Source organism: Zonotrichia leucophrys, chromosome 4 (assembly GCF_028769735.1).
Source record: "Zonotrichia leucophrys gambelii isolate GWCS_2022_RI chromosome 4, RI_Zleu_2.0, whole genome shotgun sequence".
In the NCBI taxonomy this organism is placed as follows: domain Eukaryota; kingdom Metazoa; phylum Chordata; class Aves; order Passeriformes; family Passerellidae; genus Zonotrichia; species Zonotrichia leucophrys.
The window spans coordinates 10434149-10461800 of NC_088173.1; the positions used below are offsets into that span (position 1 = coordinate 10434149).

Genomic DNA, 27652 nt, shown 5'->3' on the forward strand with positions numbered 1-27652 from the left:
TGCAAAATTACACGGATTATTCAAACAGTAAAAGGAAAAATCAACAGAAACTGGTAACAGAAAAATTAATCTGAATTGGATGAATGGCTTAAATGCATTAAAATCCAAATTACAGACTTTATTTATTTTTTCCATAATTTTCATGATTTATTACTTGAAATTATTTCAGAAACATTGAAAGCCATTATCAGAAAAACAAAGGAAAAATCCTAACAAAAAAAGAGCAGAAGCTACATAACATGAAGGCTAAATTCTTTCCTCTAGCATTCAGTTTCAAAACATCCTTAGTTCCTGCTGTGCATCTTTAGCAAAAATGTTAGTGCCTTGGTCTCTGCCTGGCCTTTGCTGTAATTAGTGCTAAAGTTCTGTTCAAAGCACCTCTGAACAAGTTGTCATTCTTCATTGCAGCTTCCATCTTCAGCAAAGCTGGGCTTCTCTTCAAAGTAGGAAACATCAAACGAGTCTCAGCATTTTCAGAAACAAACTTCAGTTTGATGCTCCCTGTGTCTTTCTGCCCACAACCTAAGCACTCTTGTGGTTAAGTGAAAACTAATTCCTTCCTCTGGGAACTCCTACCAAGGACTGGGAAAATTGCATGGTTTTGATTTTTTTATGCTGCCGAAGACATAAAATTTCAAAGACCCTCTAGCTGGTTTTATTAAGTAAAATGACATCATTCAGCAGTCCTGAAATTCTAGTTCAGTGCACAGAGGGAAGAAAAAAGAGCTAAAGAAATCCAATAAAAATCTCTCTCAAAATATTTTAGTTATTTAAGTTTCAAGTCTCAGGTACTGTATAAAAATAAAGCTTTTCTACCTCGAAGCAGAACAGAATCTGCAGAATCTCTAATCTGCATAGAAAACATTTGGGTTTTGTTTTTACCTAACTTTGTTAGACTTGTTGGGAAATTTCAGCAGCAGGGATGAAGAATGCAATTATTTTGCTGAGAAATATCTGTGCACACACATGGGTTTTCATATCCATATGCTGACGTGCAACTCAACGTCACTACAAACTACCAGAAGAAACATTTGTTAGACAATCCCTAAGCCATTAAGTTTTCTCTTGGCTTTCATAAGATCCTTCTTCAGTCAGATGAGATCAGTGGAATTCATTAAAGACAGCACAGATTTTTCTTGAATCTTTAACCAAGTGATATTGTCTAGCAGTACATTCAGTATATCTTGCACTGAAACTTAGACTTCATTACTTTTTGGTTGTTTGGAATATTTTACTTTGTACGTCCCTTGTATTGTTCAACATATTTGGCTCCAAATTTGGATTTTTGTTCACACATTTATTTTATGTCCTTAATTTAATTTTAGCACTTTTGAAAAAACTTGCTACTTACCAAAGCAGCTATTATCACCTGGCCTTTTTAAGATTATGCCAGGTTTTAAACACATTTCTGTACAGAAGTAACTCAGGGTTGCTGAGTTTCCTTCGAGACACACAGCCTATAACATTGGTGGTAGAAATCATAGAAGTTTTCTTAGGAAAACCTTCAGGAATCTGCCATTATGCAAACTTTTACTCCCCAGCCATTACAGTATCTGTTTTCCTTGACTTAATTATGGTCCTAGATGGGCAACAGACTGACTTGCACAGATTTTCATGTTTTTTTAAATAGTCTCTTTAGATTTAGAGGTAAGAAGATCCATCTATGCTATAAGCAAAATAAGTCATATAAGAAGCCACACAGAAAATCATTGTATAACATTTATGGGTTGGTTTGCAGTAGTGCTGTAGATGAGAATGCTGATCATTCTAACCAAATGTATTCTGCCTGAGAACAATCAGTGTAAATTTGAGAAAAATGCAAGAACAATGTGGTAACCTATTTTTAGAAGCTTTTTTTTTCAATTCCCCTCAGTCAGTTCTTGCACATGTCCTGGAGCATGAAAATATCAATGGATTATTTAAATTTTATCTAAAGAAACTGTAGAAGATTTTATGGTAAATTCTGAAGTTGCCTGTAAAATCCTTATATTTATTTTTAAAAATGAAGATAGTACAATGGATTAATTACACTTTCAGGTAAATAAATCATGTTCTTTACTAACTTTTAATTGTCTGTCTTATAATTGGATCATGGCTGATTTTGGATGAAAAGATGAGGCTATATTAATTTTAGGTAATTTTAAAATCAGATGCTGTTAATGAAATTGTATTTATCCTTCTTTCATTTCCTTATATGTGTATCTTTAAGTGGTAGGAGGTTTTTCTCTTGAGCCATAACACTCAATTCTTATTTTGTCATTCGCATCTTGTGATATGAAAATAATTCTTTTAGTTTTGGATGAATGGCCCTGGTGGCAATGCTGATTTCAAAAGCTCCTGTCACCTTCCAAACCCTCGCTGTGCCTGCTCTTTTTATTTCTCCTGCAGCTTGGTAGGTTGTCAGCTGTTTCAAACCAAATGACTGCATGGCCAGGTTCAAGCTGGACCAAAATATCCTCTTTAAACACTGCCGCCTCTTCCTCCCTCCCTCCTTTTTTTTTTTGGTTTTTTTTTTTTTTTTTGTCTCTGTACTCTTATATTTTATGCTGCCCTCAGTCCACAGGGGAATCCAGCAAAACACTGAACAGAGGACAGCGAGCTGTGGCAGCTTGCCAAGGCAGGAACTTCTTAGGCCATGATGTTTCCACAAACCCTTCATCTCCAAATTGAGGCTTCTGTCTGTTAGAGAAGCTATTCACAAGATTGGATTTTTCCAGAGAGTCAAAAAAAAAGTTTCATTGCTTATATATAATGATCTGACAGTCATTGTGATATGTCCCTGTTCAGGGAAAGGCTCAGTAGCCCTTATTTCTCTTTTGCTGATACAGGTGCAGCTCTTACAGGCTGCACTTTAGTTATCTGCAAATATTTTCTAAACTTGTTTGAGAAGGTGTAAACTGATAGTTTTCCCTTTTATAACTCAGCAGCTTCCCAGTTCACATGACGTGCAGATAATATTTTTATCTATTAAAGCCTTTAAATATGGTGTGCAATTTTCATTTTAAATTAGTCAGGGAAGTTGTTTGCATGTAGCCATTTTCTAGTTTTACGTAGAGTCAAGAACCCAGATTGTATTACGTGATGCAGTAGATATTTGTCTGACAACTAGGTCTAATTTGCATATATTTATCTTAGACATTCATGAGCTTTGTGTTTTACTCCACCTTCTCAGAGCTGTTCTTAAGGCTTTGCAGATGAAGCAGCAGAGACCAGCTACTAGAAAAGCTTCCCATCTTACAAAGGTTGAACAAAACCTGAAGCCTTCTGTTCCAAGGAGAACAAACAAAACAACTTTACCAGCAGCTTAGTTTCTCTGGATATGCACTTTGTTCAAGTGTTGGCTTTTTTCCTCTGAGATCTCAGGCAGTTTTCTGGCCATTATTTATATCCAGGATATAATATTTCTGCCTCAAATCTAGTGCAGCATATCCTGATCTGTTGCTGAATTCTGTTTTTTCCTGCAAGTTGTAAGCACTTAAATATAACCTATAGAAGCTGTAGATCATGCTCAAAAGTCATTTTCGGTTTACAACTGCACAGAGCAAGGGACTTCAGCAAAGTGTGAGTATGTTGAGTTTATAGAAGCCCTGCCCACAAAAAATAGATGACATTAAGGGTGATCTTTTTCTTTTTTGGATAATTAAGAACACTACATTTTTCTAGCCAATTAATTTTGTTTTATGACCTTTTTAGGCTGAAGCTGTATTACTAGAGGTGAGAGTCAGTCATTAGGGAAATTAACTTAAAGCAGATTTCTTTTATTTTACTGTTCAAACTTGCAATTTTCGTATGGAACAAGGAGGGAATGTGAAGTACTGACACATGATAGGACAATGACACTCTGCTATTGAATTTGCAGATACCTGATCGTGTCTGTATGATCAGTTTACAGTGCAGCTACAGTGAGGCCAATGTCACAACAGTTGCATGGGTGTTGCACAAATGATTTGACTTGCTCAGGGTGGGAGTGGGATATAAATTCTCTGTACATTTGCAGTTAATGCCCAGCTGGTCTGACTCTAACAAGAGGTATGAGTCTGACTGCATGCATGCTCCACAGCACCTGTGTACACACTCCTACTCAGAAGGGTCCCAGCCAGAAATAAGGAAGTTTTCCTTGGCAGTTAGCTGGCATGCACATCCAAAAAAGGCTGATATGAACTACAGAACCAACGTGTAATCAGTGCCATTTTTCTCCTGCAAACTATAATGCCAGGGTTAGCTGTACATGAAATTACTGTTAAATATTATTTTGGGGGGGGGAATAATTCAATTAATTAGCAAAAAGGAAACATTTAGAACGTAGTTTGGAACTGAAATTTCAGCACTATGTCTTGGGAAAGACAAAGATATTTTTAGGAATAATTCAGTCATAATTTAATTGATTAATCTATTGTAGAATACATTTTAGGAAATTGTTCATCTGTGAACAAAATTTCTGCTTTAATATCATGGTTATTTTTTGAATCAGAAATTTTACTGCTGGTTATATTAAGGTGCACATTTAAGAGCTGAAAATAATGTTGATGCAGATCATAAAAAATAGAGCTAAATTGCCCTTTAAAAAAAGTGGTACAAATTGTTTATAGGCATTGTACTTAAAAAAAGAAGACGTGGTCACAGTGATAACAAGGAACATCTACTTTCTACAAGACAATTTTGTTTTTTGGGGAAAAAGGATGCAGGGGTAGGGAAGAGAGAGAGGGATGCTTGATCAGACATTTTCTGTATATAAATAATTAACTAACAGTTTCAAATCCATTCTCTTCAATCAAACCTTGAGTGTTGGCATCCAATTTAGCAACCTCATTGGCAATTCATATAGTATTACCAAGTAAAGATAAATAAAACCTCTTGTTTTGAAGAAAACATAGTAATGAAACATTTAGTACCTTTTTCTTCCCTCACACGTCTCTTAATTCCTGTAATGCCTGGTATAAGGGATCCACGTGGACTTTTTAAGTTTTGTTATAAATGCTCACTACTAGTGATGAGCACATTCAACAGTTTTCCATGTTTCTTCATAAAATGAAAGTGTTTTTCTAAATAATAATCATTTCACTTGCAATCACAGCCCATGATTACTTTTTACCAAGTTTGTTGGGAGCATTTAAGACTAGTCAAAAATTCTTCATGTGAACAATCATCTGCATAGAATGCTCTCTACAGGCCTGTTTCCAGTTTTATAGAAATGGAAGAAACGAAATTTGGCATTTTCTCACTACCCATGAGAAATTTGCACAGTCTTTATAACTTGCTTAGAAATGTCAGCCTGATCACTGACACAGGTTTTGTAAACAGCTCAAGGTACGCCTATGCTCTAGCTTCCAGCTCCAGCTTCCAGCTAACAGATGCTATGTACTACAGTAGGAGGGAAAGACTTACAAGGAGCAATTGACAGAGCTGGCTTTGGTGTCCAGGAACATGACACAGCACATCACCTCTCCTATCCCAAGTGACCACCAGAACAGATGGAGACCCAAGTCACAGGCTAAAAGAGCTCAGTAGGCATGTTTCAGGAGTGGTTTATAGATTAAGTGATTGACATCTACAGAAATCAAAGGATGGCAAGGGGATTGATGGTTCATGAAAACTTACAGGTTAGAGTGGGGCCTGTGGATGACTTAAATGGTGTGGAATAAGGAGTAGAGATTATGCTGGTTTTGGCTGAGATAGAGTTGATTTTTTTCATAGTTACTGGTATATTGCTGTGTTTTGGATTTGTGATCAAAACAGTTTTGGTAACACAGGGACATTTTGTTGTTTGCTGAATGGGGATGAACATTGTCAAGGCCTTTTCTGCTTCTCATGTTGCTCTGCCAGGCAGCAGGCTGGGAGTGCCCAAGAAGCTGAACCCAGATGATGAAAGGGATCTCCTATACCCCAGGATACCATGTCCAGCAAACATAAGCTGGGGGAAGATGGAGGAAGGAGAGATGTAACTTGGAGTTATAATATTTGGACTGTCAAGTGACTGTTACATGTGATAAAGGGCTGCTTTTCTTTGAATGAATAAATATCTGCCTGCTGAAGTGAATTAATTCCTTATTTTACTTTTCTCGGCACACAGCTTTTGCTTTAGTTATTAAACTGTCTCTATCTCAACCCACAGCTTTTCTCACTTTTGCATTGCTGATTCTCTCTCCATCTCACTGGGATGGGGAAGCTGAGCAAGCAGCTGCGTGGTTCTGAGCTGCCTATGGGGCTAACCCTAAAAACCACAGTTAGAGAAACAATGACAACAGCAGAATTGAGTAGGAACAACACTGTGACAGGTTTAAAAATTAATTACTTTATTTTTAACAATATACTAAGCAATTTCAAATAGTGAACAAGTTGTATTACATATCCAGCAAAAATTCTATATTTGACAAAATTAGAAACCTGTGTTAGTAGAGTTGTTTAGATTAAACAGTCACAGTTTGTATTTCTGCAAATGTTGAAGAAACCTTTCCTTGGTTGCACCATGCTGTCATAGGGTTCAGTGAGAAAATCAAAACCTGGAGTGCAGAGAAACCTCTGATTGTCTTATCTAGAAATGCAAAAACTAAGGACAAAAATGGAAGAAAGAGAAAAAAGAAAAAAAAGGGGCTTAACTCGAGGAGGAATTTCTTCACTGGAAAAGTTCTGTAACTTGCCATAAAAGTCAGGTGAAGCATACAAAAGCCTACTTGAGACTGAAACTTTGTCACCTCCAGGGAAGCTCTTATTTCATGTCGAGAATGTAAAGGATTTATTGGGCAACAGCATGTAGCAGAAGAAGGTATTTGGCAGACTGGCAACCTATCCTTGTAAAGAAAGCTTTTTCCTCATTCAGCTTCACTTGAGTTATCAAAGATGTTAGTCAATGAGCATCTATGTCCTGACCTCAAAAGTGGAGATATTTGTGTTCTTTTGTGTTCTGCCACTAACAACTCAGGTCTGTGCCAAGTCCTGGCTAAAGATGTTTTAAACAAGGTGGGAGTTGAACACATTTTCACCCAGGCAGTCATATTAAAAGACTTACCAAACTTGCCTGCACAGAGGTGTTAGTATACAGAATTCAGGGCTGTCATTTACAGCACTAACTACTTGATACTACATCCACATGTTGGCACTCACAATGACCATTAGTTACTTACAAGTTTGTAAGATTTAAAGTTCCCCTGCCCTGGGTGTATGAGCCAGCAGGTGAAGGCAGACAGCTCTGCCTATGCTGTCTGAAAGCAGAAGAGCAAGGCAATGGAGACACTCCAGTTGAAAGGCTCATTTCTGAATGCAGTGGTCAGGTTTGTTTTAGTTTGTCTACTTAATGCACTAGATGAGTAAACTACTCTTCATCTAGAAGTGAGCTTGGCACTCCAGGCATCCCTTGCTCAGGTCACTTCTCTGATTCATGTTATGATATTTGTCTGCCTTCAGTAGACATTCTGGGTATGCAGCCTAGGAACACAAAATAATGATTTTGCTAGAGGAACTATAAACTCACAACCTAAATAACTGAAATTAACTTCAAATTAATCTTAAAATGATTACCTTGTCATATTTGGAGATGTAAGCTAAAAAAGTATTTTTTCTTTTCTAGGGCTTGTTTTAGAAAATTAGTGAAGTATTTGTATGATCAGTAAGCCATTAAAAGCACAGCTTTCCCTATCACGATCCTTGTAAGAAAGATAAAATTTTTTTCATTTTATCATTAACCAATTACAGTATATACCATAGTAACCATTAAAGAAAGGAGTTATACAAAGTCTTATTTAATTACACACATTATTAAGTTTTTATTCAGATAGAATTATGTCAAAATTAATATTTCTATTGTGCTTACATAAAGGGAAAATTCAATATAGTACTAAAGCTTGGGCAGTTGGAGGACAGTATTAAACAGCTGTAAAGCAAAAGCTGCACCTTTTAGATGTCTTTCAAGATTATTTTTGTCTTATTCAGTTGCACTTGACGTGCTTCTTGCAGAGTGCATTCAAAGAAATCAATCTATTGGTTTTAGAGGAGAAAACAAGTTGTTTCCATTTTAGCTTCTGTAATACACCAACAATTGAACCATCACAGTGTGTGTGCTTTGTTTCACAAGCAATGGTGTAAAGTCCTGAGTCAGAAGTATCTTTATTAATGTAGAAATAAGGATTATACAAATTTTACAGTGAAGACTTGACAATCCAGAATCAGTCTTGTTAGGGTCCCAGCATGCTCACTGGTAATTACAATGATCATTGTGATCATTCCTTAAGAGCTACAACTCCTTTTGCCACTGGCAAGTACTTTCAAAGATGCTGCTAAACCAGGAAGGATAGCTTTCTTGCAAAAAAAGAAGATATATATTATCTCACAAAGGGCCATACTGTACCGAGAAATTATGCAGATGTATGCAGTGAGAAAGGGGAATCAATTTTTTCTTTTCATCCAGAGCCTGTGAGGCTTGAATAAGGACATTGTCTAATTGTAGCCTTTGGACTTGCTGGATCACAGGGATTTCTCCTTTTCTACATTTCAAGAATTTTGAGACAGCTGCAAAGTGAAGTGAGAGAAGTAAAATGCTTTTTGTAAGCCACCTACGTCAACTTGAAATATGTAGAGGAGAGAACATAGGTGGTGCACTTTGGAGATCAATTACCCGAGCAGCATTCAGCTGCCTTGGCTTTATGGTTAAATACAATTAAGAAGGTACCTTGTATGCAAATTATCAAAACAGACTTGATTTACTCATATGCCCTTGAGGAATTGCTGAGAAAAAAGCCAAGTTAATAGTAATTACCTCTAGAAACAAACTAAGCAATGTCTCAACTTACTTCCAAGGGCACATTCCTTCCATCAGTGTCTGAACTGTGAAGTCTTTAAGCTTAGTCATTAACATGTAATTTAGATATTGATTGTGAGCCCTTTAATTCTGGTCATGAAGTGTCTCATCAAAATTTACTTATGAAGTCTTGTGCTTCCTTCTGATATTGAAATGCTCTGGACCTCACCATACAGACACAGGAATACCCATTCATCATGTGCACTTTTAAATAATTCCTCTAAAAATTGTCAGCTTGTGCTTTAAAATTGCACACATTAAATACTTCAGTGAAATGTTTTAAAAGTAATTCAAATAAACTCAGTTCCCGTTAATGCATTATGTAACATACATCCTCAATAAGGAATACTACATTCTTGCCTTCGTGTTTTGTTTTGGAGATACTGACACTGCAATTTTTTAAATTTCCTTTTTCTGTACAGGACTTCTTAACTAGATGGCTACCAGTTCTATTCTTCATTCAGGATTATGGTGATGTAGCAATAAATAGTTGCTAAATAATATACCCACTAGCTATGATATTTTTGTGTGACTGGATTCTCCAACTTTAAATGAGACAAAACTATTAATGAAAAATATTTTTCTAGGTATTATGACTTAAGACTACCTGAGGTTTTACGTTTGGCCATAGAGAAAAATGTTATCATGTGATTTTTCACTTTGCTAATTTCTTGCACTAATTCTTTTCTCTGCAAGTACAGTGCATTCTATTACTAGAATTACCTTTATTCCTTAAGAAAATATGTAAATAAGCTTAAGATTGGTTTGCATTAATTAAAATGGGAATAAAACCCACCTCAATTTTTGTACAATTGGCAAATATTTCCAGATATTCTTTCCTAGTCTATATGCATCAGTATTATAGGATAGGATACGGTAAGATACCCAGCCAAGGTTTTATTGTCTACTACAAAAAAAAAAAAAAAAGGTTTTGGTAAGGATTTAAGGATTTTGATTGTTTTTAATGGTTGATACGGCTAAATCACACAAGCAGTTGGACCAATTCTTACATTTTAACACAAAAATGAAAATTAAGAGGCAAAAGAACAGCACAGAGTTGATTTGTCTAAGGAAGAAGAAGGACTGAAATTAATATGCAGTCCTTAAATTAGGGTTTTGGACAGTTTAGACTGATAATCATTGATTAGTTTGGCATGCTCTTGTGGTGAAGGGTACATAACATGGTGAGTTAGGTGGGAGCCAGGCATTGCTGATGCCAGCCTCCTGATGAAGAAGACCTGTCCACACTGTAGTGCAGTCACTCATAATCTGTTAAGTTTTCTGGGCTCTCCAATAACTGCATGAAGTTTGTTTCCAAAGGACTTGGCCTTTTATATACGCCTTTAAATTCTTCTGCTGAAAAAAGTGCTCTGACAGGTGGGATGTCCATAAGGAGCAGGAGCAACCGTATCACTAAACAGAATATCTGTGCTAAAACTTCACCTACTGGTTATCTACTTGGGCACTTGATGAAGGATACCAGTGAATTGCTCGTTGGGACAGAAGCAGAACTATATTTTCTTGTGTTGAGCTATTGCTGCTCAGAAGCAGAACTATATTTTCCTGTGTTGGGCTATTTTGTCCCCACCCCATCAAGACTCCCAACTTAATATGTATACCCTTGTTTGAGTTGATTACACTACATGAATTAAGTAGCTTTGTTTGCAATAATGCTCTACTCAGACATCTGATTGTAGAGTTCAAGTCCCAAAGAAGAAGATGCATATTATTAGCATCTACTAATGAAACTAATTATTAGCGTCTACCCGAAACACACTAGTGAATGTAAATGTGGTTGTTCTTTGTAGTTCTGATACTTTACATTCATACAGGTATTTTTTTACTTGTGTCTAAGGCCAGAAGGGAGCATTATGTCATCTGCTGTGATCTTATATATGATATCTGCCACTGAATTTCAGCCAGTTGTTGCCAACTGTTTATTTTTTAAAAGGACATTTGATCTTATACCAAAAATCAACAGTTAGATTCTGTCTCTTCCATCAGTTTGAGTCAGTGCACAAACATCCTTCTTTTAAAAAATTCATGTCCTCTTTCTACCTTGACTGTGTCTGGATTCTAGTTATTATGGTTCATTAAAGGTTTTCTTTGCTAAAATAGAAAGATCTTGGATGCCAGGTATCTGCTTCTCAAGGAAATACTTATGAATTGTGTCAAGCCACCCTTCAATCTTCTTTTTGACATGCTAAACAGATTAAGTTTTCAAGTCTCTTCCTCCAAGGCATTTTCTCAGCACTCAGTGATTTTTGATTCTTTCCTCTGCCTTCTCCAATTTGTTAAACATGAAAAGCAGTAGAATATGCAGTATTCCAACAATGCAGTCAGACACATCACCCTGAGAGATTAAGTCCCCACTTCTTTGTTTACAGCCAAAGATCAGGTTATGCTGAGGTTACTGTGAAATGTTTTTTCTCTTGTAAATCCTTTTCAGGATTCCCCTGGCCATGACCAAGGACTGAAATTATTTTTTATAGATGCATAAAACATTGTGCTCTTGAATATCTTACGCCTGCTATGTGATCTAAGTGATTCAACAAGATTGTTGATGATAACAGATAGTAACAAAACAGTCTCCAAGTTTTGTCAGCAGTATGTCTAGGGAGTTTTTTTGTGCTAGAACAGTAACAAAAATGCCCAATAGTAGCATTTAGCTGTTCTCAGCAGAGCACCACCAGAAGCATTCTGATTTGATGATTCTTTATTATTCTGATACATGAGATGTAGCTGTTCTAGATCTACATCGTTGAAGCTATTAAAATTTTTCAACAGGCAATTGTATAAAAAAAACTCTCAAAAGACCAAATTTATTAGATTTATGATTACTTTTATTCACTTAAAACAATTCCATTAAAAGCTGAATATAATCCATGTAGATACATAACATCCCAAGAATTAAAATCCACAGACATTTTGATGAAGTTTGGAACCGCTGTCATTGTCACTTGCCTCCATGCCACTAGGACATTTACAATCTTATGGTTGTCATCCCACTTTTTTTAATGTGCATCTCTGGGATGGAAATCGCCTGTTTTTCTTTTTTTGTATCTTCTTACCAACAGTTTCTGAACACAGAAAAACACAGTGTTGCTTTTTTCTCTTGCACTATGCTCTATATTGCAATATTTCAACAATCAGGAAAATTTTTTAGAAACTTATCAACAAAACCAATGTACAAATGTAGCATGTGTGTGCCTGTATCACCATTAATGTGTTCAAGAAGTAACTAAATAGATTTACAAAGCAGCTGGTTGTACTTTCATTTTTTTGCATTTTTAATGTGAAACATTCAAATAAAAACATATCAGGGCATCACTGGGATTTCAAATTGAAGCAAGCACACAAATTGGGAAATACCAACAGAAAGGCCTCATGCATAGCATTGTTTGCAGAATCCCGACACACTGAAATTTAGATTGCGTAGCAAAACATTGTATTAAAAGTCTGTAGTAGAGACATATTTCCCCATCAGAATCTCAGTCTCATCCAAATTCTGTTCAATTATCACTCAGGTAATGAAGATCCAAACCCACACCATGATGCAAGGGTAGACTAAGATATGTGTTTATGTGAATGATAATAGGAACACCGTTTAAATATGTTGCCTTGTCAATGTGTTATTTTTGATTAATGAGGTACTCTGACTTTCTCAAAGCAGAGGTGGCAGTGATCTCAGGAGAATCTGTCAGTGGCACCAATGTATGGAAGTGCCTGCACTGCTCTGTGTGCCTGGAATTGCATCATGTACATTTTCCAGAAGTGGATAATCCTAGAAGTATTTGCACCACAAGAAGAATCATTGGGAGTCATTGTAAATCCCATAGCATTGGAAATCCCCTGGAATCACCTGGATAAATAAAATGGCCACAGAGGAATTGATGAAGAGCTGATCTCATAACAACGCATTACCTCTCTTGGAAGAAGTGCTAACATAAAATAGATCAAGATACTTCTAGCATGAATCCAACAACAAGTAGGAGTGGATGAACAGCCCATGGTAGTTCTGCCAAAGACTTTGATTTGGCAGAAGAAATTAGTTCTGCACAACATCTGTGAGTGACTGACATGATAGGGTGGTGGCAATGAAGCAGTGGAAATGGTCTTGGCCCAACATTAGCGAGGAGAAGGACGAGGACCCAAGGTGCACCACAGCTGCAAAGCAGACCACCCTTGGCACTAGGTCAAGCTCTCAGCCTCAGGTTTGCGTGTAGGTCATGCACATGGTGTGCACCCGAGGGCTATGTGTGGTTACTGTTAGTAATGTTACACTTGGCACAGCAGCATTTGCAGTTCAAAGTATCACAGAAAACTGTTATAGCAATTCTTTCTCACTTTAAGTTTTATTAACCAAGTGGGCAAAGCATCCATGCAGCTGCCTGGCTGTGGTGGTTTAACTGGGACACTGACCTTAGGGGTTAAGTGACAACAGTTATCAGCTGATGTGCAACATGAATCACAGGGAAAAAAAAAAGAAAAGAAACTGGGAAAATAAAAATACCTCCATTATTAGCACTATAACTAACAGGTGAAGAACATATTTGCAGAGGGCACAGAAGTTTGCCATTTTTCTGATCCCTTGTAGCTTCCTCAGCACACCAAGTGGGCTTTGCTCTCTGAAAACAAGAAATTAACAATCAGGGAGCAAATATAAACATAGCAATTAGGAGTTGAAAACTGAACAAAAGTAAGTGGGGGGAAAACCTTCCAGAGCAGAAGTTTTACACTATCTGAGAGTCTGATCTCAGGGGTCAATAGACCAAAAAGGAAATAGTGCTATATTTGTCATGACTAACTTGGTGAGTATCATGTAAAGATTACAATCTAACACAATTTTTTTAAAATTCACTGTCGTGTATGGTAAAACAAGCAAACTGAAAACCAAACCAAACAAACAAAGCAAACAATAAACAAACAAAAAATCACTTTAATCACCTGCAAGAAAAAAAATAATAATCATAGTAAAAACACTTCCTAAGCCCGTTATGTGTAGCTGGTCAGCTAAGATCATGTGTGTGGGGGGGTTTTGTATCCAGCATTGTTAATATCTAAAAGATATTAACTTGTAAGCATTGTCCAAGTTGCTACTAGAGAGGAGCACTCATACATCCTTTTTTCTTGCATATACATTTGGACTTGTTAAAGGTCAGAATTTCTACTTCAAACTAATTTGAGAGTAATTTAAGAGAATAATGCTATGTCTAAAGAAAAAGAAAAATACAGCATTCAGATTTCGTACAGTCTTTAGGATCAGTAATTTATCTGCTCCTCCATTCCCAGCAAGCATGGGAATGACATTTTTAAAGGCTATTTCTGAATCTGGCCATCCAACTGCTTGTACTGCAGTAAGTTACTGAGACTTAGTAAGTAGCATGTCAAAGCTACCTGTCAAAAGTAGTAAGATCATAAGTGCCCCTGTTCTTTCCCAAGCAGGAGTCTAAACTACCTAGTTGAACCTGAAGGTTCAGGTAGAAATGAGTCTTTCCAACACAAGTGCTTATTGTATTTTTAATAATGAAAGAAAAATTGTGAGTCTGTTACTAACACTGTGTAGGTGGAAGAATTTTCCAGAACATACAATCAGTGGCATTATTGACTCTATCTTTCAGGAGTGTCATGGGGGAGGGCAAAAAGGTGGGAGGAAGATGAATTTGAACACTCAGAGCATAACATGCAAAGTACTCACAGCTTTATTTAAGTCAAGACTATTTAGCAGCATAGAGGAGAATTTAAACTCTGAAAATAGACTCTGAAATCTTTACTTACCATATGTTAAGGGAATTTAAAAGCTAAATCTTCAGCTTTCTCTTAAATAATTGCTGTTTTCTGGTATTGCTGATACCATATTATGTGACTATTGTGGTAAAGGGTTGTAACTGTAGCAGATACATTATAGTTAAATAGGAACAGGTGATTTTGCTGTTGGAGGCTTAATTGCCATCAGGCTGAAATTGTTTTCCCAGAATCTTAGGAGACTCTCAGCAAAGCCTACAATATTAAGAGGCTTACATCCCACAGAACTGCCATAAGGACAGTTGCAGCAACTTCACGTGTTCCACGGAAAATTGAATGCAATTTTTTTTTTACTTAAAGATTATGTTTTTATATGTTAAAGGTAGTGCTGCAGTTCAAAAGTTGCAGGTATTATTTTGTGTTTTAGTAGTAATGAACACAGAATTCTGGGTAAAATATCCATCTTAACTTGCATCATTCAGGTGTGACACCATCACAAGTACACTCTTCAATTTAAGGCAGGCATAGTAATGGTAGGGTTTCAAGAATTAATGGTTTGAGATTGACTTACCCAACAGTGAAATAATGTGCAATATGCATGTCACAAATATTATGTCAGCATAATTAAATTGGAAAATTTAATTAATCTAGCATCTCAAGTAAATTTGTGTGGATAATGTTAATTTACACCTGTCCAATTTCAATGTAACAACAGCCTACTAAATAGGGATGGTAAATGATTTGCTTCTTGCATTGGGTTAAAGCTCTTTGGAGAGCTAGGCTCACAGATTTACCTCAATATCCTTTCATGCTGCTGCTAATTCATCTGTAACAGGTGTGATTCATTGAAATATTTGTGAAGAGGAAATGCTTCAATGGGGCATTAGTCCAGATCATCAGAGATGTATACACACATTTTACTGAATGGGATACAGCATGGTGCTCTACTTGCTTTGTCTGCAGTCTGAGACAAGAATGAGATCAAGACCTTGAAATTTAAAAACTTAAAATGTTCAAAAATTTATGTGCCTTTCATTACACATATGAAGTAAGTTAACTCCTCATAGTTAAGGACAAAATAGTTGGTTTAGACAGAAATGAATATGTACAATATTTCATATGTATCCACTCTAGTAGGAAGAGGCTGTAACAAATTAAGACATTAATAATTTCTTTGTTATGCTTTATATATACTCCCAGTTTCATATGGAGAATGCTTCCTACTTAATTTGCTAGTGTATGGAGGTATTTTTTGCAATCTTTAACTTTCTAAGGGACTGCAGTTTCGTTGTTGGTTAGGAAACGACCTTAAGTTCACTGCAATTATTTTTCAGATCCCTTATGTGTTATAACTTTCCTGTTACTTCCAGAACAGAAACTGTGCAATTATTGACAGTTAAAATTTTAAAAAGCAGACCAAACCAACCCCTTAATAGAAAACCAGAGCAGGTGAGAGTATGTTAGATTGGGTATGTCTGATATTCTCAAAACCGAGGAATTCCAAGCTTCTTTGCAGGAAGGTGTCTGTTGCCTAGTCTATGGAACACAGGTAATGAAAAGCAAATGCTTGCTCCTCTTGAAGCAAAACACAGTGTTGAAGCATTCAGCTTACAAGACAAACCTTGAAAATGATTTCAGATGAGACCCCATCAGAACTGAATTCAGCTTTCTCAGTCTTTTGAAACTTGCCATGCAGACAGATAGTACAGTTCAGCATACTGAGCTTGGGGTTTTTAAGAGAGACATAATTATAGTGTAAACATATTTAAATAGGACTTTATTGTAAGATAACCAAAGCAGTTCTGCTATTCTGTGGGCAAAATAAACTTTGGGTGCCACTTTCCACATTTCAGGACAACTTTTAGTTGCACTAATACAATTTCCAGTATTCCCGAGGACATCACTGCTTTAACATTTTGTTTATATGGTCTGTTATTTCTACAAACCTTCTAACATCTTGTACCTAGTGCCTCTCAACAGTACACCCTTCTTTTGGCTGATGTGTTATTTAGGTTAGTACTCATACATGTGTATGTGTGTGTGTGCTGGAAACAGAAACAGTATCAGCCAAGCAGTCAAGGTCCAAGACCAGTCAAGGTCCCTGCCCTACCGTCCCTATATTTTCTAAGGCAAACCCATTTCACCTGCTTACAATGGGAGTCCAACTATCTCTGGACAAAAACAGCTTCTGAATAATATGGGTGAGGCTCTGAAATTTATTTAATTTAAAGTATCTCGCTTTAAAATCACCCTTGACTTCCACCTTGTTGGAGGTAGAAGGTCTAGTGTGAAGTGTATGTTCAGGCCTGTGCTTAGAAATATAGTGCCATGTATTCACTGCAGGAACAGTTCAGTAATTTTACCCTGAATGTTTTTCTTCATAGTTATTCTTGTTCTTGTCTTTTTTTGTTATATTTTTTGTTCATGACGATAAACTAGTAAGCTCTTCTGAAAGGTAATCCCCTGTTAGCTTTGCAGCTTCTATGCTAATCTCTTGTTAGCTTTGCTGCTGGTATTCCTGGAGCTGATTTGCATTTCCTAATCCAGAGCTGAATCTCTTTGCTCTGGGTACTTACATTTATATGGATATGTATTAAATAATTAGCTGAAAGATTGTCCCCATAGAACCTAACACAGACTGATTTTGTGTAAACTGATGTTTAAATGGCTTTCAAACCAAGTATGACCTTTTTTTTTTTCTGATTTATCTTTTCATCTGGGAACAGAAAAACCATGGTGAGTTTTGTCTCACCAACTGTGCCCCTGCAGCCCACGGAAATCCATGGTGGAGCAGAGATCCACCTGCAGCCTCTGGAGGACCCCTTGCCAGAGCAGGTGGATGCCCAAAGAGGCAAGATCCTGGCAGGACCTGTGGGCCAATGGAGAGAGGAGCCTGTAGTTGAGCAGGTTTGCTGGCAGGAACTTGTGACCACATGGGAGGGACCCACACTGGAGCAGTTTGTGAACACCTGCAGCCTGTGGGAAGACTGGAGGTTGGAGAAGTTGGTGGAAGATGGTCTCCTACGGGAGGGTCCTCGTGCTGAAGCAGGGGAATAGTGTGAGAGGTCCTCCTCCTGGGGAGGAAGGAGCGGCAGAGACTACATGGGATGATGTGACGGCAGCCCCCATTCCCTGTCGCCCTGTGACCCTGGAGGGAAGAGGCAGAGAATTCAGGAGTGAAGTTGAGCCCAGGAAGAAGGGAGAGATGGCACAGAACTATTTGTAAGAGCTGGTTTTATTTCTCATTACCATACTCTGATGGAATTGTTGATAAATGGAACTAATTTCCCGAAGTTTGTTTTGCCTGTGGCAGGAACTGGTGAATGATCTCTGCCTGCGCTTATCTTGACCCATGAGCCATTTGCTATAGCTGCGGAGGGCAATGACAATGGCATCAAGCCAAGGTCAACCCACCAAGAGCTTAAAATGCTTTACATTTTCAACCTGGATATGTTCTTACACTACAATGCTGATTTGGCTCTCATAAGTGTCTTTTCAAAAAACATTGCCCAGAAAGGTCAACAGACCTTAACAAACCTCCTAATACTTGAGGTAGGAACAGTTCAGTAACATAGAAAGCAGATTGTTTATTGGACTAGCTATAAATTACACTTCTTATATATCTATGTGTATAAATTACACTTCTTATATATCTATGTGTACTAGAAAATATGATACTGATGGAGAATATAATTTGTGATGATTAGATTAATTAGACTGCTGGGATTAATTTTTCAAGATACTCTATCTTTTTCATGCTTATAAATCCTAAATTGTGATTAAGCCATCATACTAATAGAGAGCTAAAGAACACTGGTATTTCTTATTTTTGAATACCCCTTAACTGGGAGAGATGATTCAATTTAAGATTCCCATTAAATCTTAATGGCACACTTAATAAAGAGTGCCATTTTTTTCATTTGCTGTGATAATGGTAAAACAAGCATGACATGATAGATACCTTAAGTATTTGTCCCTGTGAAAGTTTAAACCATTAATATATAATATATATCCTAAGAAATTCTTTTTATGCTAAGGTTGCTGGTTTAGTTCCCCTGACTATATGGATTATTCTATTCTGTATCTGTTTGTTTATCCAAGATAACATGCAATGAATTTCTCATAATATTATGAAAGCAATTTATGAACAAAGCAAAAGGAAAGTTGACAAACAAAGAAAGTTTCAAATGTGTGGAGTGTTGGTGTAGATGTAAATTATTTCATGCTGAATATTCAAATCCAACTATTAATTCTTTGCCCAATATTTCTTGGATTCTTTGTTAAAGTCGGTGAAATAAGACAATAGAAATATTTATATTAGTAGAACTATATACACAAATAAGAAGTTTACTAACACTAAATTCAATGAAAAAACTGTAGTGAAGTTGGTATGTGCTTTTCTAGTCAATCCGGCTTCATAGTACTTATCTTTTATATGAGGGGTATAAAGCATGCTATTAAATTTATTTGCAAAAGCAAACACAGTGTGCTTTGTTGCAACTACTATAGCTGTATTCCCAAGGAAGAGATTGGTGTGTCTTGGTCAGGAACAAAACATTATGACTAAAATTGTTAGTCTGGTTTCAATTTAGGATGGTATTTTTCAGTATTATGAGCCTGGGCGACTGTTCCATTTTTTATTTATTTTTTAAACTTTTTAAAATTATTTTTCCCTTTTTTTGCCTTGTTTCCTTTTTCTTTTCCTTTTTTATTTTCTTCTCTTCCCCCTCACCCCCTAAAAAATGGAGGGGTGAAATAGGTCACTCCATAAACTGATAAGCTGGGATGGCTGACAGGTAGCTAGGCAGTTTTATTTATGGAGAGTAAACAAAGCTCAGAACAGAAATCAGCAATTGCTGCACTACTGCCAACCATTTGCATGAGCAGTTTTTTTTCCAATGGCATGCATCAAGATCTGTGCAATGCCAAAACCCTAGAGCCTCAGTATCCTGAAAAGCACATCTGTGAGGAGTAATAGTCCTATTAACGACAGCAATTGATTAATGGCACCGTGCCTCTCTGGGAGGCAGCTTCACTCAGCAACTCTTAAGTTTTGTTTTGCACGCTTCATCTTCAACAGCAGAAAGAGAATATATAACTCAGTACACCACCCTTCAGACCTGAATTGGATGTGATGTGGCTCATTGGGTAGGGAGAGATCAATGGGGCTTGAATGAAAAAGGGCTCTCTGAAGGTTGACGGCTGAAAGCCAAAAGAGGATATCTTTAAATTTTATTGTAAGAGAAAATCCATTTTTCAACATTAAAGTTTGCAACTTCTGACTTGTGACTGTTAAATGACCAAATAAAAGTAGCAAAAGATTTTACTTAAGAAACTGTGTTTGTTCAGAAGTTTGTAATATATTCTCTTGTGGAAGCCCTTACTACCACCTTTCACACTTTGCCTGTACCATCACCTACACACCACACCTATCTCCTTAAAAGCAGGATTGTATTAACTTGAATCAGTCTGCAAGCCTATTATCTCTACAAATTTCAGATGCAGGAATTAGAACAGAAGTCTGAATTTCTTGCAGAAAGTTCTGACACATTATTTATTTTGATCCCAGGTCACAGTGAAATTAATATTTTTTTATATATATATATATCCTTGCAGTCTTAATGAAAAGTATAAAAATATTTTAGCATCATTAGTTTTAGGAAACACAAAGCATTCCCAGAGCTAATATGGTTCATCATAGTTCAGCAAAATGATCAAACTGTATCATTTCATGTCAGTTAAATGTTAACTTGTATTTGACAAATGCAATTCCTCTTTCCATGAAGCTGAAGCATATAAGCTTCATGTGACATTTCTCTCATTTGGCCAGACTGCTACTGTAAGTAAATATTCCATAGATGGGCTTCATAAAAATCAAAACACCTGAATAAGTTTGTTGTTTTGGAGCTTGCAATATTGTACTGCTGCAAAAAAATATTTGTAGGGTTGTGGGATTTTTTTCCAGTTAAATCTGGAAAATAATGATACCTGACAATCAGAGCAGAAACTTTCTTTTATATGTCTTTATACGGCTATCCCTAATTCCTTTAAGTCTTCTGTCAGGACTTGATGGGCTATAACAAAGGTCAGATTTAATTTTAAGGAGACTGCTTGAAAAGAAAATAAATGCTGGCTTTGAGTTCCATCTATAAACCTTTGGATCTTTATATATAACTGATTCTCTTCACTCATGAATCAATAACTAAATATTCTTATTAAAAACAGAAAAGTATGCACGCAATATAGGAATAACTAATTTTCACAGCATTACTAAAATGCTTTTAATCAGTTCTTTTTTTTTTTTTTTTCTCCTAGGGAAGTGTTAGGCTAATGTTTCCCCTTCATGCAGCTATCTGCAGTCTTTAAAATTTTTTAAATATTTCGGGATTGAAAGGTCTGGTCTAAGTTAGTGATTTGTTGACTTGTCATGTTCATGTTAGCTGCTTCTCACCTCATTCCCCCTACCCAAGCTTCACAACACTCCTTGTCTCCAGAGCCACATATTGGGCACCTGCTTACTACTGCACCTTCTTTTCATTTGCTGTTTTAGGTTCCCTCTCTCCATTGTCTGCTCCTGAACTTGTCCTGTCTCTGCTATCTGAGCCTCACACTGCTTTTGTGTTTGCTCTGATAACCCCTCTAGGCAATTCCCACAGCTCCTCTCTGGTTACATCTTAGGAAGGCTCCTGTGACACTAAGAAAGGCAGTCTTCCACCCCACAGGAGGCTTTCCAACACTTTTATTTAACACATCTCAAGGGAAAATTTAGGTTCACAAGACACGCATAGGTAACAATTTTTCTTTTTAAGCCTTTAGAAGACTTTTACCCAAACTGTGCTTCCCTTGCACAGTTCCCAAGGTCCCCATGACCTTCCCCCAAGGTCATTTGCATTTCAGCACCCACAAATGTTCTAATGTAAGAATGCCCATTCCCCCCATTACGCTGTTAACAGAGCTAACTCTCAAGAACAATAATACAGCAAATGTAAACCTGTCATATTTCATGTAATCCTTCACATTCATCTCACCTTTTCTAGCACAGCACTTCTTTCCAGGCTTATACTCCTTCCTTATAACATGAACCTCTGAACAGAAAAGAAATAAACCAAAACTGTCCATGTTGCTGTTTCCTGCTTAAGGAATGGACTTCAGGTGATTGAGAATTGAGGTTATTGATTTAAAATAAGTGTAAGAAATTTGAAAGTTAGAGCTGAGTTGTGTCGAATAGGTGTTGTAGTCTTTTCAAGGAATTAAGAGCTCCCAGTTGTTTTCATGTTCTCTGTAGTTTTAATGCTCTTTTCATACAGTGGCAATGTGAAGGGTCCACAGTTTATTAGGCTCAGGAGGATACCAAGAGTTTTTCATACAAGATTCCAGTGAAATCACCTTCTGGATTTAGCAAGAGTGGCCTGAGATCTTCTAATGGAATGTTATTTTTTAGCACAGTAATTAACATACGCCTCTCTTGTTCCAGGGCAAAGTTTCCACTGATTTTTTATCTCCTACCTTAATAAAGACAAGGAAAAAAGGTGTTTTTAAAAACACACAGATCTGATCAATATATATATCCTGTCTCTTTAGAGCAGAGGTCTTAGAAATCTCTGTAATCCAATGTCATGGTTGAAGAGCATTTTATGGTTGTTATTATTGCCCAACAGTGGTCAGAATCTGATGGATGTGGACAACAAATAGTCTGATCTCTATTGTTTGGTCGATTATTTGAATACATTCTACTATTCCTAGGGATACATGTAACTTCTGAAAGACATGTTGCAAATATAACTGGAGAGAAAAATGGCCTATTAAATGTTTTAAGTGCTTGGTGCTCAGATGCCTGATGCGTCATCAGACTAGCATCTGATATTATGATAATGCTACCTAAAAATTCTCTGTCCAAAAAAAGGAGATACTTTAAAATATGTTCCTGGGGCCTCAGCTTTCTATTTCATTGTGGTGTTCTATTATAAAATGCACAAAACTTTCTAGTGATACAGCAAAATCACCAAAGAAATGAATAGTTTTGCTTTCTGAGTCTTCAGCACAGCTGTGTGTAAGTAACTAATGTAGCACAGAGTGTTCTTGGAATTCTAGGGGAAAAAAGAGAAGTATGTGCTCATTAATTTAACATTACCTATCCTGCGCACTGCAGCGTGCACTTTCAAAAAATGCACAATCACTGATTTGAGGACTGTATCATGAATCAGAATATCAATTTAGACCTGCACAGTTAATGCTCTGGGAATTAAATTCGAATTAATTGTATCAGCATATTACATTAATATTATTTTCTCCAAAGCTGGCTTTGTGCGTGCCTAATGAAATCTGAAAAGTGTATGCGCATAAACATATTAGAAAGAAGTCTTTAGAGTTTGGGTCGGGTTTTGGTGGGGTTTTATGGTATTTTGTCTTGTTTTGTTTTACAGTCTCCGTGCAGGATTGCACGGTGTGCTGCGGACAGCCGGGAGCAGCAGCGAAGCTGAGCCCGAGCAGGCAGAACTCCCCGGACGAGCAGAACCTCCCCCCTCCCAGTGCGGCCAGAACCACTCGGGCCGGCAGAACCTCCCCTGGGCGGGCGGAACCCACCGGGCAGGCAGAACTCCCCGGACGAGGAGAGCCGCCAGGACGCGCGAAACTCCCCGGGCCGGGCGGAACACCCCGGGCCGGCGGAACCGCAGCGCTGCCCGCAGCACCCACGCCGAGCCGAGCCGAGCCGAGCCTGCCCCTCAGTGCCCGCAGAACTACATTTCCCAGGCGGCTCCGCGCCGCGGGGCGCTGCGATTGGCCGGGCGCGGGCCGGCTCAGCGTGGCGGTGCGGCAGGTGCCGCCGGCGGGGGCGGAACATGGCGCTGGGTGCCGGGGCAGCGCGGCCGCTGCCGCACCTGCCGGCCGGGGGCTGCCTCCCCCTGCGGCTGCTGCTGCTCCTGCTCCTCCTCTGCGGACAGCTCGGGGGAGGACAGAAAAAGAAGGAGGTAGAGACGTTCGCTTCTTTCGCCATCGCGCCCGGCCGGGGGTGCCCTGTCGCGCTGCCTCCCTCTCCGGAGTCCCCGTGTCCCCGTCCGTCCGGCGCCCCCCGCGCTCCGCCGGCCCCGCTCCCTCCCCAGCCCCGAGCGGGGCGCCGGTGGGGCGGGAGGCGCCGGGCAGGCGGTGCCCCTGCCCTGCCCTGCCCCGCTCGGGTGGTGATGGCCGGCGGCGGCGGCGGCGTTTCCAGGGCAGCGGCAGCGCAGGGAGCAGCGGCGGGATGGCGGTGCCCAGCGTGCTGTCCGTGCCCAGCGTGCTGTCCGTGCCCGGGCCCGTGCCCTGCGCTGCCCTGGGCCTTGGAATGGCCGGTGCTGAGCAAAGCCCCCCTCCTGCGCCGGGCTCCGCTGGTCTGGGCTGCGGTGGGCCAGGGGGGCCTGGCAGAGGAGCCCGCGGGAGGTGGAAGTTAAACCCGTGTTTGTGGTGCCAAGGGAACGAAATGCCATGAGTTAATAACGAGCATCAAAGCGATGGCAGCAGGTGTGTGCGTGAGTGCAGGTGATGGTGCTCTCTTCTAGGACACCATCACCTACGTGGAGGGAGATGTGGAGGAAAGAGCAGTTTTAATTCTGATTCATATTAACAGCTTATCCTCACCAACTTCTGTATTTAAATAGGGAAGTGTACAAAAATGTGTAGTGTACATAATTGCCTTTTTCAGATTTCAATGCTGCTAGAGCTGCCTATGATTCTCTTCCCAGGTTACCCTAGATTTCAGGCCAGGCTTTTGCCTGCTAAGTGCTAGGCCACCCAGTAGTCTCTACAGTGTCACTATAACTTCATTTATGGGAGGAGTTAGCTTTTAACCAAACTAGAGTTTTTACAGCTGATTCTGTCTCTGAACTAGCAGCTCAGACAAAGAGAAGGATGGTCCAAATTTTAGGGTTTTGTTTGTTTTGTTTTTCTTTAAAGAACTATATAGGTTGTTAAGGCTTACAAGCCAAAGATGTAAAAGAACAGGGATGTCTTCCCACTGGTGTCCAGTGACAAGAATGGAAGGAATGACTTAAATCTACTTCAGGAGGAGTTCAAATGTGGTGTTAGGAAAGAGATCCTAACTGAGAGAGTGGTTGGGCACACAATAAGGTTTCGAGGGAAGTGATCATTGCCCCAAACCTGTAGGTGTTCAGGAGACAAATGGACAACGTTTTTGTGCATATGGTTTGACTTTTAGATTGCCCTGCGAGAAGCTGGGAGTTAGACTCAATGTTCCTTCCAACTCACAATATTCTATGATTTTGCAAGGCCAAAGTTGGTATGTAAAATTCTTATTTAAGTATTTAAATAGTGGTGGGACTCTGGTCTTTGCAAGATAAGTGATCTGATCATTGAAATAAATCCCTTGGGCATCATTGTGAAAAATGAACACCTTCACTCTAGGCATTCATTGCCTTTTCCACTCTTTTTAGAATGAGTAAGCAGTAAATGTGTTGCCCTTCTGCTGCTATAATTAACTTCTTTTCAAAACTTTAACTTATTAGGTTTCCTTAATAAAATGTGTTTAATGTTTGACACTTGATTCTCTCTTGCTGTGATGTGCTGGCACTGCAACTTTTGTTGACACTTTCATGTGGAGTGCCAGCTGTGCTACCAAGATAGCTGAAATAATCTATCTTTTAAGTGAGATCCTTTTCCTCACAAGTAAATAATGGCAAATTAAAACAGACATGTACAACTACTTTTTAGAAAGTTTCCCATTCCTACTGTGGAGATGGTACATAAAAGGATGGAAATGCTTGTTCGTTTGTCCACCTATTTGGTATTGCAGTTCAAGCAGGTATTTCTCCTCTGTAAAGCTTGTTATTCAGTGTTTTCCTTTTTAACTAATTTAAATGAACACATCTCAGTCTTCTGGATCTTTTTGCTGCCATTTTTCATTTCTGTTTAATATTTTGCCTTTAAGACAATGGACTGCTCATACAGAAAAACTCTTGGCTTTATGTAGACATAGAATCTAAGACTGCATCTTTACAGAAACTATTACAATATTGTAAGTTCTTGCTTCACTTTAAATGCAAGCTTAAAATAAAGTGTAACTTGGTTTTTCTCAGGGTTTTATACACTGTATGCTTCTGTGTTGTATATGTTAGAGCTATGATCTGACTCTTCTTGCCCCATAGCCTTCATGTTAAAAGCTGTAGTAGTTTACCCAATGTCTATAATGAGGAAAACATCTGTATGTGAAAAATGAGACTTGTAATTACAGTAAGTAGTTTGGAAGTAACATTTTAAAACTGTTCTGAGGAAAATTATGTGAATTGAAAGAGTGCAGGATATTGTGCTGTGGGACACTGCTGTTCACACCACTGTCCAGAAGCACAGTGGTAACAGGTAAAGGTGATGGAAGTTAAATGTGTTAAGTGAACTGAAGATGTTCTATACAAAGACTGGTAAGATTGACACAACTTGTTTTTGGGAAGTTGGAAAAATGGTTGAACACACACTGAATTGTTTCAAAGTGAACACTGCAAGAGAAAAGCTAATGTAGTGGGATTGAAAGGTGTATCTCAAGATAAAATCATCTCACGTCTCAGTTTTCTGCTTTCTCTGTGCTTTGTGTGTGTGTGTTGACATGGTTGTCCAGAAAAAGGGGTAAAGGACTAGAGAGAAGGAACAGCTTTCCCAATAATTTTTTTTAAAAAACTTGATTATTTGAAAAGTACTTCAAAATTACAAGAACTTGAGATGTTGGAGTTAAATCTTAAGGAAGGAAAGTATTCTTGGTGAAGACAATGATTTTCTTTTTTTATTAATTTATCTTTTTAAGTGCTGACTTCATGGAAAACTGTGCATAAAGTCTGAATGATTGGAGGTGTCTGGATCAGTGGTATGAGCATGGAAGAGGTGGAGATGCTTTGCAGGAAGGAGAGGACCAGGTTACGATATTAGGTATTTCTGAAGGACTTGATGTTAGCAGAGAAAATAACCAGGGAAACTGGGAAACATTGTTATAAATTTCTGTGTTGATTGTGAAATACTACATTAAAGCTATATTTAGAAAATGTGCAAGTCCTTAAATGCTAAAACACATAGTCCTCTACAGTATAATGTTCTTAATGATAAATAAAAAAACTGTCTTCTCTGGAAAATTACTGAGAAGTGCTAAGGTTGGTTTTAAATTTGATTAAATCTACAAGAATTTAAGAGCTATTTGGAAATAGATTTGAATTAGATTATTAGTCATCTGGTTTCATGGAAGCTGTTTCTAGAATGACTTCATGAACTTACAAACACACAAACATTCCTATTGTTTTGCTTTGATCTCCAGTACCTTTTCCATATTACGGACATTCATAACAGCCTTCATGAAGATGAGGAGATAAATAGAAAATATTGGAATGTCTAATTTGAAAATGAGATGAAGAACAATACCACAACTTTCCCCCATAGCTCGTACTTAGAAGCTAACTAGATTTGAAAAGCCTGCTTTTATGATTTTAATTTGGGTGCTGAAGAGTACCTTTATTTAAAGTGAAGTAAAGAAAAGTTCTTGATTGCGAAGTATCAACAAGACACTGGGGAAGGATTATTCTCTTGGAAACTGTATGCATAATAAGAGAAATAATAGTTAACTCTTTCCACATATTTGAGATAATATAATTATAATAATGTACATGCATTTTCTGTTCCCAATCCTTGCAATGCTTTTTATATATCTTATACAAATTTACAAGTGGGCTAAACTATTAAAAAAATTAAAGGAATCAGAGTCATTAACTTTGAAGTATACTGCTTGGCTTTCTATTATAGATTTTCTTGTGACTGAAACACATAGAAAGAGAGCATTGAGTTTGCAATATTAAAAACATTTGTCATGGAGGATAATGTTTATTTTTGAGCTTTCATGTGGGTGGCTCAGAAGCTGAGTTAAACCACTGATAGGCAATTGGAGTAACTTTTACTGCAGGTAGTTTGTTAAATCTGACACAGGGAGGAGATGTGTTTACATACAAGCTTTCTTCAGGTGGAAGTATTTTGTTGAGCTTGAGTCTACTAAAAAAGATACTGAAGACATATAAAAATATTGTAGTGATTTTACTCTTCTTTAAGGCAAGGTTCTGTGATATCTTAGTTTGCCCTGATTATTTTTAAAGGATTTCA

At 38.0% G+C, this 27652-nt stretch overlaps 1 protein-coding gene across 2 annotated transcripts in view; it reads left to right on the plus strand.

The window, feature by feature from the left end:
* Positions 1–23336: 23336 nt before the first annotated feature.
* The window catches only part of TUSC3 (tumor suppressor candidate 3), a 109201-nt gene continuing 104885 nt past the window's right edge, over positions 23337–27652 (plus strand). Inside the window, exon 1 of one of the 2 annotated variants that reach the window (XM_064712218.1) lies at positions 23337–23505. In XM_064712218.1, coding sequence (XP_064568288.1) covers positions 23377–23505 — 129 coding nt within the window. In that variant the 5' untranslated portion in view covers positions 23337–23376. The remainder of the gene's footprint in view (positions 23506–27652) is intronic. The other variant, XM_064712217.1, reaches the window with a different exon arrangement.